Raw genomic sequence first — 20,067 nt, 5'->3', positions numbered from 1 at the left:
AGTTTCCTTAATTTCCATATCTCTCTAAACCTGGAAGAAACATTTCTAAAGCCTTGCCTTAATGCATACATTAAAAAAAAAAATGTACCTATGTCCAAAGCCTGAGGATGAGAAAAAAAAAAATCTGTCTAATTTAGAAGCACTAATGAGTGTTTTAAACTATAGCAGGAGTGGAGGAAGGGTAGGGGTGCGGGCACCCGGATATCGTTATTGTTAATAGCCAGCCTAATTTGTAGCATCTAATGTAACTGTTTATGCTCAGTTTGTAATAATTGTCTTGTGGTTTTTAAAACTGCACAAAATAGGGGTTTTTTTTTTAACACTTTCTACTTCATAAAAATTACCTAATTTTTAAATTAAAGTCCAAATGGTCACAATTAACTTACTTTCTAAATACAAACCTGTATTCAGTGTGCTAGGGCTGAATTTTCATTGTTGTGCGTGTCCAAGTTTCATATATATTAATTTAAAATCTCCAGGTGCTAATGGAGAATAAAGGTGAAATCAAATAGATGAATTTGCATAAAACAAATTAGTGTAAATTTACTTTTCCCCAATAAGCCCTAGGAAATGAAAACTTAATTAACAATCAAGTCATCCTACAGCCATGATCTGTGGCTTGACTTCCCCCCAAAAAATCCTGAGAAAAATATTTTACAAATGCAGATTAGTCTAAATTACATTATATCTTCATTGGATCACCTATGTTAATATTCATGTGCTATTACTTACATTTTCCTAAACTCATCTAGGACCAAACTTACGAATTCCAATTAAAATGCACTCTGGAATGTCAAGCAGAGGGTTGCTTTTGTCTCCAGGGCACAGTATGAGTTTGGCATTTTTGCTTATGTAAATAAAGTGCCACCCAGGATTTATTTGCCTTTTTCAGCATGGTTATACTTCTACGTTATAAATCATCGATTTATAGTTATTTCCTATAAATCATTGCCAGGTTATGGAGATAGAATCTTAGAAAACAAAAGCACTCCAAATGGTTATTTACCTTGATTCCTTCTGCAACTGGAACTTAGGAGCTGGGGGATGGGTGTGGAGAGGAGGAGGAGCTTTACTATTTCCCTTTTCACATTTAGAATTTTATATGATGTGCTTGCATTACCTAGTCAGAAGTATAAACTAATTTTTTAAAGCCGTTGCTCATCCCTGGAACTGAGGGCACGCAGTATATAAACCGGTTTACTCAGAACTTAGGTTCAGTCAACCAGCCCTCTGCGTACTTGTTTAAAATCTTCCCCTGTTGTCCTCTTACTCAAATTATTTAACCCCTTATTCAGCTTCTCCCGCAATTCTTCTGAAATGGTTCTCCTGAAAATCACCGTTTCTTTCATTTTTGCCTCTCGGAAGCATCTTGTACGATTGATAATTCATTGATGTCTATTCGTTCTTTCAGTCATTCAGTGAGGTCTGATGTAGCCCCCTCTTTGATCCAGGCACTCTGAGGGACACAAAGACAAATAAACTCCAATCCCTTCTTTCAAGGAGCTCAGTGTGATGAAGGAAGGTTATATTACATTGTGATAGGTTATATGAAAGAGATCTTTACAGAAATGTGATGGGAACTCTAAAGACATACCCTGCTCAGCTTGGTTGGGGAAGGGGAGAATGCCAGAAAATGCTGGCAAGAGACGGTCACTCTTGCTGATGCTCCAAGGGCACATACTAATTACCTGTGCATAAGAGAGTGTGTCAGTGCATTCAGTAGAGTTCCTTGAGTAAACAGTTTGCGTGGGACTTTATATTATAGTTGAGGCTGAAGAGATACTCAGCGACGAGGCATGGGAAGCCTTAGGTGCCAAGTTTTAACTTTAACCCAAAGGTAATTGGAGCCACACAGGGGTCTTTTTCCATGTAGGATTTTAAGCATATTTTTGATATTCAGATGCGCATTTCAGACCAATCACTCTGACAGCAGTATGGAGACTCTAGAAAAGGAAGACATAAGGATCAGGAAGACTGGGAACCTGTTGCCAGGAACCAGGAGAAAAATGGCGAGTCCTTAACTTACATGGAGAGGAAAGGGTAGAGTTTTAAAATGGAACCAGGACTACTCAGTGATGAATTGGATTGGGAGTAAACAATGAAGGAATGGTTGGATCTGGAATGAAGCCTAGGCTTCTGATATCTTCCCTAAGATTCCCTTCTCTATGGCCTCCATGGGAGGCACTAGAGGGCAGGAATTAATAGTATAGGCTTTGGAGTGTGAAAAATATGGTTTTAAAAGTTGGCTGTACTATACATTAATATGCTAATTTGGGGGGAAATTTCTTAACCCCTTTAAGCTTCAATTACCTGATAGGTAAAATGGAAGTAATATACCACATAACTCATAGCAAAGTGTACATAATAAATGTTCAATAAACACTAGCTGTTTACTATTACTGTTCATTATTGTTCTAATTTATTTTTGCCAAATAAAGTAAGGCATTATTAAAGATGACTGTATTATACCATAAAACATTGAAAACTACAACTATTATAATTCAAAAATTGCAAAAAACTAACATGACTATTCTACGTAAACAATTTAGAATTCTCAAGAAGTTTTAGCTAATGTATTTTCTTCTTTCTCTAAACTTCCCTTTCAGTGGTTGAGACAGTTTGTATTGCTTTATTGCTCTTGGAACTCAAAGATGACATTCTCATTTTTAAAAAGTGATCTTGCTGCATCTAAATATCTGAAAATTTCACTTGAGACATTGTTAGGGTTTTGAAAACAAATACATTGATTTTAAAAATTATCTCAAATTTACAGACAAATTGCAAGTTCAGTACACAGAATTTTTTCTTTTTTCCATACCTTAATATCTTAGTGTGTATTTCCTACAAACAAGAACATTCTTCAACAAAACCACAATACAACCACCGAAAGCAGGAAATTAACATTTGGTTCATTACTACCATCTACTCCTCGGTTCCACCCATTGTCCTCATTATGTTCTCCATAGCAACAGGATGCAGTTCAGGATCATGCATTGCGTCCAGTTGTCAAGTCTCTTTCGTCTCCTTCACTCTGAAAGAGTTCTTCAGTCTTTGCTTGACTTTCATGCCATTGAGCTGAAGATTACCAGTTAATTATTCTGTAGAACGCCTTTCCATTTGCATTTATCTGATATTTGCTCATGATGAGATTTAGGTTATGCATCTAATCATATACATGATTCCTCTTGGCAGGAATATCAACAGAAGTGACGCTGCTTTCTTATTGCATCCAATCAAGTGACTCAAGATTCCATTTGTACCATTACTGATGGCATTTACTTAATTAAGATGGTGTCTGCCAGGCTTCTTTGCTATAAAATTACAACTTTTGCCTTTGAGGTTAATAAACATGTTGCAGGGATGTACCTTGAAACTATGCAAACACCTCATTCCTCATCAAACTTTCAGTTTATTCATTTACTAATGTATATGAACTCACAGTTTCCCATTTTATTCAATGCATCATAATCAGTTACTATTATTAATTTTGATGCACAAAATGTCCTAACTTTGGCCAGTGAGAGCCCCATCAACGTGGTTCTGTGCCTTGTACCATTTTCCCATCATTCTTTGAGCATTTCCTTGCTTTCTGGCTTGACACAATGTTCCATTCCAGTCTGTGCTTTCCTGCCCAGCTCTGGATTTAGCCACTTCTTCATGGAGCCCTGGTTCCTGTCAGTGGAGAATGGATTTAGGATGGATTTAGACACCAAGACCTGGGGCACTAGTTGTGTCCACTGGGGAGTCACTTGTTCCAGACCCTGAGGTGGACACCTAAGGAATGTAGAATATAAATACACTCACATATACACAGATATATACTTACATTTATTTTTTTATCTATCTATATTTATTTTGATATTTATCTGTTATCTATTTGATATATTCATTATATATTTATATTTATCTTGCTATCTATCTATATATTGAAAACCATGAATTTACATGGGTACTTATAATTTCTTTTTTTTTTTTTTGAGGCTGGAACAACACAAGCTTTATTCAATGGCCAAAGAATGGAGAAGTGGGCATCCAGTTCACAAATCAACTTCTCCATGTATTTATAATTTTAATCCAATACTACTAAGTTCATTCAGTTTTCTCCCCCTCCATATTTGTAATTCCCTTTTCTGACAGTGGCTCCCATTATCCTTAATATATTATATATTTGATCAATTGCCCTGCATGTAACCAGTCTCCCACTGCAGCCACTCCGACTTTCTATGCCAGGCTGCGCCTCGGCGGGGATGCCCTCATCCTCTTGCTCAGGCTCAATGCCTATGTTAGGCCCCACCTAGTATGGGCACCCTCTTCACCCATCCACCTCCAGTTCTCCATGCAGTGCTGTCCTCCCTCTGCAGAAATGTCCATAAGCCCATTTGGCCTCCAGCACCCAACTCTGGGCCATCATGACTCCCTCACCTGGCACAGACATCACCCTGCTCTGTCCCATCTTAGGCGTTAGGACCGAACAGGTCAGGAAGAGAAGGAAAGGAAGGGAGAAGGAGGCAGAAGGGAAGGTCATCATTATCATTAACATCATTGTATTTCTTTCTATCTTGGTTATCAGTGAGCTCTTTGCCGGCTTATCTTCTTCCTTGCATCCGTCTACTCTGGGCATTTCCCAAAGTTCTGCTTCAGTAGGCAACAGGGGAACAACTTGGAGCTTGGACTAAGTTATCTGCATCACTGCTTTCTGGCTCTGAGACCTTGGCAAGGTTCTTATCCTCTTTGTGCATCTGTCTCTCTATCTGAAAAAGTGGAAATAATAATGGTACCTAGTTATAGACCCATCTTTCCAATTTGGGGCACACATTTCCAGATGAATGGGCTCACATCAGCTCAAATTCAAAATGTAAAAATCAGTTCATTTTTCCCTTACAAAGCATCTTCATCTTCCTGAATTTCCTATTTCTGTAAATATATACATTCATTCTACAAGCATTTATTGAGTGCTTACTATGCAGCAAGCGTGGTGGCTAAGGATCCAGATGTAAAAAGCAAAGTTTTTGCCCCCAAGATGCTTACAATCAAGTGAGGAAGGTAGTGTGATAAGCACCCTGATGGAGTTAAATGGTTGCACCTTTTCTTCTCTAGGAAGAGTACAACGTTCCACCTTTCTAGCAGGAGGACCCTACAAGAGTTAGCTGGATGGAGAAGAGGGAAATGGCCTTCTAGGCAGAGTGAGTAGTATGGCCAAAATGCCAGAGATATAACACAACAGAGCACATTCTGAGGCTATGGACTTGAGAACTAGGTCGAGAGAGAGGCCATGGGGAGGGATGAGGATGGAGTGAGAGGTGACAGGCTTCAGGGGGCACTGCTAAGGGCTTACTCACTGGTTCTCCTATACCCTTTAAGGTCTCAAATGCCCTTCCTCTTCCCACTTGACTCATCCAAATCCTATCCATTCTTTTATTTTTTATTTATTTATTTCTTTGCGGTACGTGGGCCTCTCACTGTCGTGGCCTCTCCCGTTGCGGAGCACAGGCTCTGGACGCGCAGGCTCAGTGGCCATGGCTCATGGGCCCAGCCGCTCCGCGGCATGTGGGATCCTCCCGGACCAGGGCACAAACCCGTGTTCCCTGCATCGGCATGCGGGCTCTCAACCACTGCGCCACCAGGGAAGCCCAAATCCTATCCATTCTTGCTGACTTTCTTCTTGAAACCTTTTGTTATCTGATCCTTAAGCAACTTCCCTTTCCTCTGAACTTTTCTGGCAATGACTATACTACACTGTATTTTATATGATGACGATAATACTGTCTTATATATGTAGAGTCATTACAGTTTTCAAAAACATTTTACCTTTATCATAAAGTTTGATCTGCATACTAGAACAAGTGTTATTTCTTTTACAGCCACCTGACCCATTAAAATAACCACTGCTTGTGCCCTGCCCCTCTAAGTAGATTGAGAACTCGTTCAATTCAGCAGTTTTGCCTTTGTCTTATTTATATCTCTCACAATGCCTACCAGAAAGCCTCATAGAGAATTGGTGCTCAAGACATGTATTGTCTTAATATTGATGTGAATTTTAGTGAATTCATTAGCATTGTAGTGGTTTTAGCTAGCATGGCATAAATTGTCTTATATATTCTCAGAAATGACTTGTAAGTGGTATAACTAAGAAATGGCAGCACTGGAAGTATAGTACATCAGGGCTCTGTTCTATGAACCATCTAGTGCCCTCAACTGACAGAAAAACACACTCATTACTTTTTAAAACTTTAGGGACCCTTTTGAACTCATCTTTGGTGATATGGCTCCAAATGGCCTGGCATCTTACACTTTGCTTGCTGGCTGGCTTACTGGGTAGGTACTAGTAGCCTGGGTCAATAAAACTAATAGGAAACAGGAGTTTAATCCTGATAATCTAATTAATTGCTGCAACTCAAAAAAGGAAGGCTGGTAATAGCCTTTTTATTTCCTATAACCTCCTCTCTCTCTAGCTCCATCCCTACTCACCCTTAGGAGTACTTCCCTATGAGATTTTCAGCCGAGTCTTAAAACCTAGATGTCTGAATAACTAGTCCCACTACCTAGATATCATCTATCCTTCTAACCTGCAATGTGTTGAATTATTGAACTGTTCGAGTTGGTTCCTTTTAAACCTGTGTTCTGTGTTATACGTTTGTGTTATATGTTCTGTGTTATATGTTTGCCCTTACAAGCTCCCAGGGTTAGGTTGGGGAAAGATGTATGTGCCTCGTGAACTGGAAAGATGCAGTGAACTTGGAAAACTGAGTTCAATCACTGATGTATTAGGTTTATTGAGAATCTCCCCTAAGAAGGGCCCCGATGTAGCTGAGAGCACTAAACAATATAACATTGAAAAGAGGGAAAACAGGGATGAAAACTACAGGGGTAAAAATTTGAAATCTGTAAGAAAAATTAAAGGTGGTAATAAGAAAAAGCCAATGGACAATTCAAATGCGGTAGAAAGCTGGGCATCCCAAGTCTTCAAAAACAAAGGCAAATATTGGAAGAAGTGTAATGTACTAGGAAGATATAGGTATAAGTTTTGAAATCACTCAGGTCTAGGGTCAAATCTCACCTCTACTGCTCGATAGCTGGGTGACAGAGATCCATGACTTCTCTGAGTCCTAGTTTCTGCATCTATAAATTGTGGGTGATTGTGGCATGCTGGTAAATATTTAACAACTGGATCATACAAACAAACAAACAAACATCTCAATTTTCAGGTTTTGCCCATTGCCATAGAGTAAATACTTCCACCACAGCTGATTTCAAGCTGCCTATTTAATGTCACTGAACATAGGGTCAGGAAGAAATGCATAATAGCACACCATCATATAGTATTCCCATCTTACTTCAAGAGCATAGGCGATATTAAAATGTAGGCAAATAATTACAAAGGGATGTTTTTGAGTATTACCTATACTTTAAAATATAATTTTAAATTGTAAGTTTATATAATTTTTAATAATGGCTGTTTAATAACCAGTTTGCAAAATTCCAGAATATTTCACAATTAGCTCGTACAAGCTTGGTTCAGGCATATGTTTCGGTGCTTTTAGCTGTGAGTTCAGTGTTGATGAATTTACAATATGTATTACATAAAAGTGTCTTTAAACAAAAGCAAGTGTAAAACAAAGTTACGTATTGATCAGCTGATGGAACTGTTGTGAACAGAGGCTCACAGGAACCCAGCCCTGTGTTTCTCATAGGAGCGATGATTCACACTGAGTTTATAGAACATCACTCCAGTGAGTAACAAGAAGCAAGTGTATCTACATTTTCAGGGATGGTTTGATTGAGATAGTTCTGCACTTAGCATGATGCCTGCACACAGTAGGAAAGCCCTAAGAGGTCCCTTCTCTTCCGCATCTCGCCTTCCCTGTCTGGGGAGTGCTGTGCTAAACCAGGCAGGCTAGCTCAGACGCAACCATCAGTTATGAAATATACAAACAGCAAGTATTGTTATCGTTGGATGCTCGGCTCCTTCAGGGAGGTGTTTTGGAACTTGTGATCATCCGTCAATTCGCAGTCCATGAGATGCCTTTGAACTACACAAAGAAATGTGTTAACATTGACAACACAAAAGAACTACATTCAGTCAGGAAGTTTGCCCTCCCCGCCAGGGTTCTCCCTGGCTGATGGTTGCCAATCTGTCATATTTTTTCAAGCTGTTTTCCTTAAAGGAACCTGGAGGCTTTTCCTGTCCCACAGAAAAATCTTCCACCTCTCATTCTCTGTCCAGACTTACTTTGTCGCCTATGGGTTGAATCCTCAGCAATGCTTAGTCCTTTATTTCTTCCAATGGCCATGTGCCCATCACCCTGCCTTGTCATGTGATGCCCACTACACCCCTGCACACACTGATGACTCGCTCGAAGTTGGAGCAGTTTTTCCAGTAATGGTTAGGATGGGCATTACTTAGCCCATGTTCTTTTTCTCATGAAAAATGACAACATGGGGCTTCCCTGGTGGCGCAGTGGTTGAGAGTCCACTTGCCGATGCAGGGGACACGAGTTCGTGCCCCCGGTCCGGGAGGATCCCACATGCCATGGAGCAGCTGGGCCCGTAAGCCATGGCCGCTGAGCCTGCGCGTCCGGAGCCTGTGCTCCGCAACGGGAGAGGCCACGACAGTGAGAGGCCCGCGTCCCGCAAAAAAAAAAAAAAAAAAAGACAACATGTCAGATTATGCTACTTCTTGCTTAAGTCCTTGAAAGGTTTCCCATTACTCTTATCCTAAAACTTGCCCTCCTTACCCTGGAACACAGACCCTGTATGACCCGTCCCTCCCTAACTTTTGAATGTTGTCACCTGCTCTCTCCTTGTTTGTCTTGCTTCATCACATTGGCCTTCTCGGTGCTCCTTGAACTTCCAAGCCTGTTCCCTCAGCGGCTTGGTGTTTCGAGCTCCTGCTGTCTGGTCTGCAGCTGCCCAAGTTTTTCCTCCATCCACTCCTGTCAGTTACATCTTAGCCCAAATCCCCTGTCTGGAAGTTGTCTGTGACCACCCAGTCTGAAGAGCCCTGGCAGACATGCAATCACTTTGTTTCTTTTTTACTTTTGTCCTGTGTCACTATGTGAAATTATCATGCTTCATGGGCTAAGTTGTGTCCGCCCAAATTTGTGTTGAAGTCCTAACCCCTAATACCTCAGGAGATGACTGTATTTTGAGGTGAGGCCTTTAAAAAAGAGGCCTTAAGATACTTTTCACATTTATGCATTCTATGTACATATCCCTAAAAGCTCCAGAAACAGATTATGTGTCTGAATCAGTGTTCATTGCAGAAGATGGAGGATGTTAACTTTTTGCCAAATTATGATACTCTTGAAACTTTGTTTCCCTTTTGTTGGAAAAAGGAGATTAACATAATAAAAATTTCATTGATGGTTAGAAAAAGAGGTGATTAAGGTAAAACGAGGTCCTTAGGGTGGGCCCTAATTCAGTATGACTGCTGTCCTTAAAAGAAGAGATTAGGACACAGATACACAGAGAACTGACCATGTGAAGATACAGTGAGAAGACAGGCCAAGGAAACAATCAACCCTACTGACACCTTGATCTCCGACTTCTAGCCTCTGTAGAGAACGGGGTTGCAGGGGGGATACATTTCTGTTAAGTCACCCAGTCTGTGATATTTTGTTATGGCAGCCCTAGCAAACTAATGCTCCTCGTTTCTGTGTTTTGTTTTTTCCTTTTCTTACTAGATTGGAAGTTCCATGAAAGCAGGAACCATATCTGTGTTATTCACCCTTCTATTCTTAGTGCCTGCAACAATTCCTGGCACCTAATGGGCTCTCTGTAAGTATTTTTAAATGATTGAATGATGCAGCCAGGAACCTGAGACTTTGGTGTTCAAGTTATCTCTGGCTGGGCCAATAGATTCATTATTCATTAATTAAAAAACAAACAAAACTCTTGCCTAAAGAATTGCTTCGAGACTCAAGTCATGAGTCCCAGTGCTTAGACCTTCTCACCCCATATTTTTCACGATTCCATTTGATTAATTCTCCAGCTCTTTAATACCCTCTCTACTCAGTTCTTCTGTTTGTTTCTAGACACTTCTCTAGCCTGCATCTTTCTCCGCTGATGCCCTGCATGCCTGGGTCTGGGAAGCTGGTACTGCAGGTGGCTTCCCTTACCTGAGTCCTGCCACAAAACCCCTCAGCTTTCGTGTCCCCAGCACCAGTGAGAGGAGGTGGCCCCCACATAGGGAAATGCCGAGTGCAGAAAGACTTGGAGACAAAGTGTGATCTCATGCTCACCTTGTTTCCTAAGAGATGGAATGTTATTGTTGATAGCTCAGATCTCACCAGCAGTCTCCTAAGTGGGTTCTTTCATTCTGCTAACATTCTCTGTGCCCTATTACCTGCCAGGCCCTAGGTGAGGCTCCAGGAACACCACCAGCTTTATGCTGGTTATTCTGTTTGCCCTCCAGCCCCCCCCCCCACCGGATCTCTGCTCTACACATGGCAGGTGGATCTCTGCTCTACATGTGGCAGGTGGACCTCTGCTACCCACATCTCCCTGGGTGCCCACTGGCAGCTTTCTGGCTGAGTTCAGCCAATGGTGGCACGAGAAAGCAGGAAGAGAGAGATGTCAGAGATGTTGACTCCCCATCCAAGTTTCCAGCTCCCACAAGGCAGCTTCTCCATCCACCCCCTCCCACTGGCCTCTGGTTACAGCCCAGGGGGCTAACAGCTTCCCATGCTTGCTGGCCTCTGGGTGCCTTACCATCCAGTTTGACCTTATAGTCCTGCCCAGGCCTCTGAAAATAGTCCTTCAGTTGAAGTTTCTTCCACTCAAACGTCTACTAGTGACTTGTTTCCTCCTTGGACTCTGAAACACACTTTACATAATTCTTAAACTACAGCATTTAGGAATGATGTAACTTTTCTCTCCTCATGCTACAGCGGCTTTGGGGATAATCCAGGATGTGGTCCTCAGGCTTGTCACTGAGGTGATTAGTTCTGAGGGACCACCCTGCACCCTAGTAGGTCCTGGTGCGCGACCCCGCTGTTGGGTTGTCCTGCCATCTTTCACCATTGTGGACATTGCTGCCACTGCTCCAGGTGAAGCAAGTACAGGGTTGGTAGAAACAGAATTAGGGGGCAGAAATCACATGTGCCTTGGATGGATGTGGCCCAGCAATAAGGAAGGGGGCCCAAGAGAAGCTGAGTTGCATCGTGGCTATTTGGTAGAGATGCTTGCAGAGTTAGACTCTGCTGTGTTAACAGAACTGGAAGAGTTCTTGGTTTCCCCAAATGGTGCATTTGCTTATAGTCTATCTTTCTGTACCTCAGAGAAATTCTGGTGGTTTGATTTATTACAATAACTCATGCTTGGAATCAGAATGTTGCTGGGGGTGGTTATAATATTTGTAAGATTTTTAGTAGGCTGTCTGCTTTATTTTTTATAATGCTGGTGGTGGTGGGCATGTCTGGTTGAATGCCGGTGCTATTTTTATGGCTCTTGAGATATGAGATGACATAAGCTTAAGGCAGAAGAGCAGCTGGGGAAGACAGAGTTACACAGGAAGGACAAAGAGGGAGAGAAGGTCTAACAAAGTGGGGCACAGACCCCGAGAAGATGATGTCAGCCAAGCTCCTATGAGTGCACATACCCTGAGGGACAATTTTGTGTGTGTTGTGCTTTGTGTTGTTTATCCTAAGTGCCTCTTTTATAGTTTGGAAAAATTAGTACAGTCTGATATATTTGATCTGATATATATATATATTTTGTGTGTGTGTGTGGTACACGGGCCTCTCACTGTTGTGGCTTCTCCCATTGCGGAGCACAGGCTCTGGATGCGCAGGCTCAGTGGCCATGGCTCACGGGCCCAGCCGCTCCACGGCATGTGGGATCTTCCCAGACTGGGGCACGAACCCGTGTCCCCTGCATTGGCAGGTGGACTCCCAACCTCTGAGCCATCAGGGAAGCCCGATCTGATGTCTTTATAAATTATATTTTTCCAGAATGAAGTACTATATAAAACTTAACTTGAAGCTTTTGTATCTTAATTTGCGAAGAGATACTATAACATAGATATATGTTATATGTGTGTGTGTGTGTGTATGTGTATATATATATATATATATATATATATATATATATATATATATATATATGTTTGTTAAATTAACCTTTGTTAAGTGGAGCACAGGGTGTCGGATGGTGAACCGACAACAGAGTTCAACAGACCACAAGAGAACTTGAAATAGAGAGGTTTATTATTCACAGGTCCTGGGGGGAGTATATGGCACACCTGAAGGGGCCACACAGGGAGGTCAAGGCAGGGTACAGACAGAGAGAAAGAAACAGGACCTGGGGCACATGCTTTTATTAGGGTCCACACGTGGAGTGCTTTGAGGTCCCTGGGCTATGGCCAGATCAGTCAATTCAAGCCAAAAGAGGGAGGTTTTGGTAAGCCCCCTGGGGGAGTCTTATCTAAGGGATGCATAAGGCATACAAGCACTGGGAGGCAGGAGACACTGTTGATCACAAGGGCTGAAGTCATATAGCGGGGACTTACATTTGCTTGTGACTCTGGGCTGCTATTCAGGACATGCACCTGTATAAGGGGCTAGTGTCAAGTTACGGTCCCTGCAGGCTGCGTGGCAAACAAAATGGTTGCTGAGGCAGCACCACCATCAAGTAGCTTAGCTAAATTCTCGACAAAATAACATATAAATAGAACATTATATGGAACGTATAAATATTACATCCTTTTTTGTAATCATAGCGACTACTGGGGTTTGAGGAGGCTTACAAGAAACTCATAGGATGATGTGAGGATAAATCTTGTCCTGGAAGATGTGACATATTACCAACACAAGCTCGGTAGTGCTTACAGAAAAGGGCATTTACACTGTACTCTTAATACTTATCTTTATTATGAAAGTGTTTTCAAAGTAAAATGATCCTCATTACAATGATTGCTTCCAGGGATCAAGAATGAATAATTATATTTTCATATAAAAATCAGCAAAACATAATAACAATACATAAAATAATTCTAATTGGCTAACAGTACATCATTCCATTTCTGACAGAGATGCTCAAGCGCTGAATTATCTTAACAAGTAAAGGTTTTGTCACCTATTCTATTTCTCACGGCAAGTTGAAAAAAATCAAATCCCCAAACTAACCACCTTCCCCTTGCATGACACCAAATGGCTATGGAGGTAACTGATCATGTGGGTAAAGAGGTGATGAAAATCATGAGCTTAGAGGCTTTATGAAATTTTGGGAAATCAAACTTGGAGGGTGTTTTCCATGTTTAAATTAATGAAGCTCTAAGTTCCAGAATCACCACATAACTGTTCCTATTACAGAGCTAATTTCTCTTTGGCAACTAATCTATAAAAACCCCTAATTTTTAAGAGCAATTTTACAATGACAGTTTTAAAAAATTACTGTAGATCCAAAAGAAAAAAAGATGTCTTTATAAAATCTAATTTTTCACTTAACATAGAAATCATACCAACAGCTGTTGTTCCCTAGTTTCCAGGCCATGCAACATATATCGAAATAGGAAGCCAAGCTTTCATGGACTTGTGTTAAGGAAAACAGGCTCACATGGGCACAATATTTTTTAGGAAAAATGGAATCAGGCATAGAAGGAAGTATGGTACACAACTGATCTAAAGGCTACTGGGAAATTGACAGCAGATAAGTGACAATATTCTGGCTTCCTTAATTATTAAGAGTCCCAGGAGACTTAAAGGAATGTGAGTGAAAGATAAACAAGACAGATCTTAGGCTAGTGGTCCCCTCCCATTGCTTCCTGGGCAATCTTGAGACTGTCTAGTCTTGTGGAGACACCATATGATGGGCCGTCTGCCTGCAGAGACTTTGACCGGATGGGGTCTCAGCTTGTGGGCATTTGGTAATTGGCTTCTTTCAAAGGCTTCAGGTTGAACTCAAGTTGGAAAGACTAAAGTTCTCCTTTGGGTGTCTACAGATCTTATTAACAGTTACTTATGATGTTTTACGTTCTCTTACACAATTTTCTCCATAAAAACCAGCATCAGGTATGCTCCCTCTGAGCGCATGTTAGAGGTGTTCCAACAGCATAGAGTGGACCAGTGAACAGGCCTCCTCGGCATCTACTGGGCGCCCCCTAGGGGACGGGAGGGGACCATGCATACAAATGCAAACCACAGGGCCTTTTTCTGGCCTATTACTAATGAAGAATTAAAATGTGGCCACAGCGAACCAGTGCTAATTACTATCTGGTAATTTGATAATGGTACAATTTCATTTAACCAAGAGAAACTTATCCCTACTCTGGGGACAACAATAACTTCATTTAAAAAAATATCTTGCTGCATTTTGCGTGAACTGTTTGTGACTGACAGTACTCCTTCCATGGACAGCACACAAGTGCAGACTTTGATCTCATTTGATCTTTTCTTATGTTAACGTTAGGAACATTTCAGGGCTACTAATATTTATCTACAAAGCAGGAATGAGCCAAAGACAATGTAAAAAAAGTAAGCTAATTAGAACCTTAAGATCTCAAATAGCACACGAAATGTAAACATTTAACCTCTTATTTCCAAAGGATTTCTTGAAACCTCTTTGGACATAATGATATCATCACACATACTGATAAAGAGAATTATTTAATACCTTCAGAATTATTCTGTATACTTTTCATACTTCAAATTAAGAAAAAAATACTCAAATATTCAGGCAACTTTGGCATTAACATCTCCAAGAAGGGGACAAAAATAACTACCAATGCAAAAATCATGAATAGATTGGGAACAATCATGGGTGTCCATAAAGTTCTCTTGGAAGAGCTCTTTTGTAAAGACTCAGGTAACTTGGAATGAAATGTGATTTTTTTACTTTGGCCCAGATAAATGAGGTTGAAAAATACAGAGTGGAAGATTCAGGCCCTTTCTACCCAAGGTGCAAGCATTTAGTTTGCTCAAATTCAAACGCTATCCAATACTCAGAATGGAAAGTTTGGTAATAGAACTGGACATTTTGAGGTTTACCCACCATTTTGGCTAAAGGTGACCTGATTTTATCCCACTAAAGAGTTATTTCTCTCATCCAATTGCTTGTTTTCTTTGGAGAGCCTATCTGTTTTTCATAGTTCATTTTTGTTAGATGCCTGTGTCATTATCTGATGGTACCTCAGGATACCATCTGTCTAGCAGCCTAGCAGGAGTTGGATGTTAATAAAATCCTGGGGTGAAGCAGAAATCATGTGCATTTTTTCCAACACTTAGTTTAATAATCCAAAGTAGTTGCTCCCCCATTCTCAACATTCGTATCACTTAGTTTGGAAATGGGAACTACTTAGATGCTGACTTTAGGGCCTCCATGATCTTAGCTCTGAGACAAAGAGGCTGAAGGCATCTACCACTCTCAGCTGTCAGGGGGCCATGAACAGGAAGTGGAGAAGGAGGTGGGAAGTTTCTATTGCACATGGTAGATGGTTTCCATGAAAAGAATATGGATAAGGACCAGTCAGTGATATTTTGGTTTTATCACGTTTTTTTGAGAAACATACAGGTACATACATAGATCACACATTTTTATATCATTTATTGACCCAAGGCCAAATTCTACTTGATTTTCTACTTTTCTCCCTCTAATCAATCTACAAAAGCTATAGAATTGGAGAATAAGATATTACCTTTTCTAGACTCCTTCCTACATATCTCTTTGTACCTTGGGAAGGTTTGAATATGACCAGGACAGGCTAAGTTAATCAATGGGAAACAACACTCTTACTACCTACAGTTTACTTTATAAAATCCACTTCCAAAGCTATGGCTTGGCACAGGTAGAAGATAGGCTATCTCACATATTTTCCTCTCTCAGCCTTATCAGGCCACCATGGGAGAGCAGTAGACAAGATATATTATTCTTCATCTCAAAAGCCCTACAAACACCATTCTGATTAGTCAAAAAGAACTCTTTGCCTTAAAATGTAAAATGAAATAAAAATCCACAGATACATAGAGGACTGTGTTAAGTTACTGCCATTGGTCAGAGAGGCTCTGAGAATTCTCAATCCTTCTAAGTGACTTTTGGGAAAAACAAAAGATTGTTCAGATGTCTTTGCTAAGGACAGACTTAATTTTCTTCATTTCATGCAAATCTTCTAAACCTTTAATTTACAAGCTGATCTTCTGAAATTATTTTTCTGTGCTAAAAGTGTCAGATGATCCAAAGTTGAACACACTGTGGTTCTCTGGTTTATTTCACCCATCAGGGGACTTGCTCTAGACACTAAAGCAAGGCACGAGTCATTCTTCTGTTCCATATTTTAGCAGATAAGAAACTTTCACCTTCTCAAAAATTTTCAGCTATAACACGCATGCTGTTTACTTTTTATATATCTGCATTTTAGCAGATATTCAGATGACTTTAAAAGTATATTTGGTATTTAATGATCGGTCTTACAAACGTGACCATCCACAAATTACACTCCTAGACATATCCCTGTTCTGTGAAATAAAATAATAAGGCTTTACATGAAGAGTTAGTTATACTGTGTCTTCAATAAACAAGCAGACATATTTCCAAGGCTCTTCAATAATTACTATGGACCATACCAAAAACACACTATTTTATAAATAGGTGGGAAAAGAGTTAACATTACAGTGTGAGGTTTTTGTTTGGAAGTATTAACACTCATGTTGCACACTGTGGGCACAAAGCTTTACTTCAATTTTTTAAAAAATTGAATTGAATATGAATGGTTTTGAGCAGGACATGCATCTCCTAGTATTTTGCTGTTCCCTTCACTAGCCCTGACTTGCACATTGATATCACTGCATTGTGGTTTGGGACTCTTTTTTTTAGAAGACGGTCTTTCTGATTTATGAAATAAGTATTTATAATACCTTTTTATTCCCTCTTACTAAAAGTTGGTTTTAAGAAATGAGATAAAATCTTTGGTTTATGTGTATGGTTTTCTTATCTATACATAAATAACACTGCCCTATAGGAGACTATGGAAACTTATTTTTTCAGTAATCTTTCTCATTGCTGAGTAGAATTTTTATTGGTTTTTTTTTTTTCTGGAAATAGCTCCCTTTGAACAAAAATTCCTGGAAACTGAGCAAGTTCTTCAAAGAAGCAAACAAAAGGACTTAGACTATAACACTGCTCAGTTTCTAGTAACAGGAAATTCTGTCATGTTATGGGTTATGTTTAAGGAGAAAAGACAAAGGGTAAAATGGTCTTTCTCCCATTGGCTTTATTTTGCTCAGAAAAATAAAGACATCAAGATCAAATACTAGATAGGGCGCTTTCTTGAAAGCTGGTTGCGGTAAAGTGCTTTGTATTAGAAGTGACTTTTGCCAACTCTTGGAAGTCTCCTTTTTCTGTCCCAAAATATACTTAGCGTCTTTTTTTCATGACATGGCAAAAGACGGTGCTAATTACAGGGGTAGTGGTAAAACCTGGTTGAAATCTGCTGCTCTGTTTGTATTATTCTCAGATCATGGGACAAATTCTCAGTAGGAAGAGTGACTTCTTTGTTTGTAAACATGACCTTAAGTCTTCCTTCAGAGCCAGAGCACTGACCCCGCAATAGAGAATAAAAAAATCTCTGTCACCTCCAAAGTTAATCCCCAGCTAGCTGCCATTCTCACTGAAGAAATCTTGGCTGTGTGAATAAGAAATGACACCTAATCCAAAGCAATTTAATACAAAACAAATTTTTTAAGTCCTCCAATAACCACACCCTTTAATTGCAACAGCTAATTGACCACGAAGAGTGACAATTACAAAACTGAGCTCATCCTGTTTCAACTTTACACTGGGAGAAAGCTCACTGAGACTGTACAGGCCATTTCGAAACAGGCACTGTAACACAAAGAAAGCAAACCTATTTGGAGCTGTACGAGAATCCTGCGCTGGGATTTGCTTGCTCTAAGTGACCAATTAAGCTAATGCTCCTAGTGGACTGGCTTAGGGGAATAGAAAGGGATAGAAGCAGATGGAGTGTCTCCCTCACTGTCATGAACCCAGAGAGTAAAAGGAGTGAGGAAACCCTCTTTTGTCCACAGATTCACAAATACAAAAAAATAAATAATATTCTAAGACAGTACAAATGCAAATACTGTTCCCTTGTGCCAATTACATAAAGCATGCCTACATATACAGAATGGTAATTCTTCCTCATTCACAGACAGGACATATGGCAGTGCACTATTCAAAATGCTTTGATAATCCTAATTTTTGTTTCTGGTGCTGAGAGATTATGAAAGGAACTGCATTTGCAACTTATTAAATACTTCCAGGAACAAACAGTTCACTTTATTTGGGACTTGTAGTTTTGAGTAATTAATCATCCATGGAGCAAGGGCCAGTGAGGAGATACCCGTTGGTACCACTGGTCCCATTGGTGGTGGTCGCAGCATGGGGGTTATTCCCTGGAGGTTCCGAGTCCTCCTCATCTGAGCTAGACTCAATATCGCTTCGATCGTCCTTGGACACCTGTGGAATACGAGAAGGTGAGTGCAGCCAGCTCCGAAGGAACCGTTAAGGTATGGCATACTCAGAAGTATATGCACAATCATACATGAAGAAAAAAGATCTAAATATTTAAAAAATCAAAGAGGATAGGAACATTGCCATAGTAATAAGTTCCCCTTCTTTGGAGATAAACATTTGGGTGACTAAGTCAGTTATCAAGGAATGTAGGTGGATTTAGGCATCACAGGGGGCTAGCTTTGTTGACTTCCTTAAGGTACCTTTGGATGTTGAGAATGTACTAGACCATGAACCCCACTCTTACTGGCAAAGTGGCATATGTTACTACTGGAATGGCTCTGTAGGAATTTGGTACAAATGGATCCATTTATTCTCTGATGATCACATTCTCTTTGAGAATCATTTAAAGCCAGCTCTTAATTAACTACACTAATGGAGATACTCACTAGCTCTGTTCACTAAAACATCATTTTTATTTGGCTTTTTTTTTTTTTTTTTTTTTTTGCAGTACTCGGGCCTCTCACTGTTGCAGCCTCTCCCGTTGCGGAGCACAGGCTCCGGACACACAGGCTCAGTGGCCATGGCTCACGGGCCCAGCCGCTCTGCGGCATGTGGGATCTTCCCGGACCGGGGCATGAACCCGTGTCCCCTGCATCGGCAGGCGGACTCTCAACCACTGCACCACCAGGGAAGCCCTTATTTGGCTTTTTAATGCATTCTTTGATGATTTAATTTTTCTTTTTTGTCTGCTAGAATTAAGTAGAAATTTTGTTTTGCATACCACATAACAACTAACAGCAGCAGGAGGCATCTGGGGCACTTGCTGGGTGAGGTCTAGTTGAAAATATTTCCCAAGAAAAATCTATTGGCTCGATCATTATGAATTGGCTCCCATCATTCCAGGGTTCTTCCCTCCTCCATTCAGACTCTACAAGTCATGAGTAAGGCACCAGGATATAAATCTATACGTTACCATAAAGGATGAAAGAAAATCATACTGCCTCACAAGGAGGTAATGTAGGAAGAAATTACAGAAATACTCTACTGCTTTTAAAATTGAAAGAGTTTGAACCTCCTACTCTATGTCTACCTCATGGTAAATATTTTTACCCCACAGGCCTTAAGACCTTTGAGTAACTGTGTGCTGTTTACTTATTGTCTAAAGGGGGGTGGTGGTGGTAGCAATAGGGACCTGGTGGTTTGCTTGGCTTCATAGAAAGTTTCCCAGTCTAGTCCCTTATGAGGTGGCTTGGGAAGTTGGCAGAATCTCCTGGGAGGCTTTTCAGAATGAACTGGGCTCCACATCTCATCCTCTCTGTCACTGCTACCCCCCAACCGGAGAACCCTGGAATCCACTGCCCTCCCAATTTGAGCAGCCACCATCACTGCAGGAGAACGTCACCTCCGTCAGGTGGGGTGGGGTGAGGTGGGGGCAGGAGAAAGTCCTGAGCTGAGCACTGCTGCTTCAGCCTAAGCAGAGATGACTGAGTAAATATGTAAAAATGGACCTCACTCCAATGGCCCTTAGGATGAGATGAGAATCACAAGGACCATCTCCAAGAAGGTTTAGATACTGAAACACCAAAATGACTAGATTATAAGGATACTTTAACTTAAAAAAAA

The 20,067-nt window shown here is 40.6% G+C and overlaps 1 protein-coding gene across 2 annotated transcripts in view; it reads right to left on the bottom strand.

Annotated features, from left to right (window-relative positions):
- Positions 1–12,850: 12,850 nt before the first annotated feature.
- Positions 12,851–20,067, bottom strand: part of CERS6 (ceramide synthase 6) — a 334,758-nt gene continuing 327,541 nt past the window's right edge. Inside the window, exon 9 of one of the 2 annotated variants that reach the window (XM_082631373.1) lies at positions 12,851–18,447. In XM_082631373.1, coding sequence (XP_082487499.1) covers positions 18,210–18,447 — 238 coding nt within the window. In that variant the 3' untranslated portion in view covers positions 12,851–18,209. The remainder of the gene's footprint in view (positions 18,448–20,067) is intronic. The other variant, XM_082631372.1, reaches the window with a different exon arrangement.

The sequence above is a fragment of the Mesoplodon mirus genome (assembly GCF_964341445.2).
Source record: "Mesoplodon mirus genome assembly, chromosome: 8".
NCBI lineage: Eukaryota > Metazoa > Chordata > Mammalia > Artiodactyla > Ziphiidae > Mesoplodon > Mesoplodon mirus.
The sequence above is the reverse complement of the archived record's forward strand: the minus strand, read 5'-3'. Positions and strand labels throughout refer to the sequence as shown.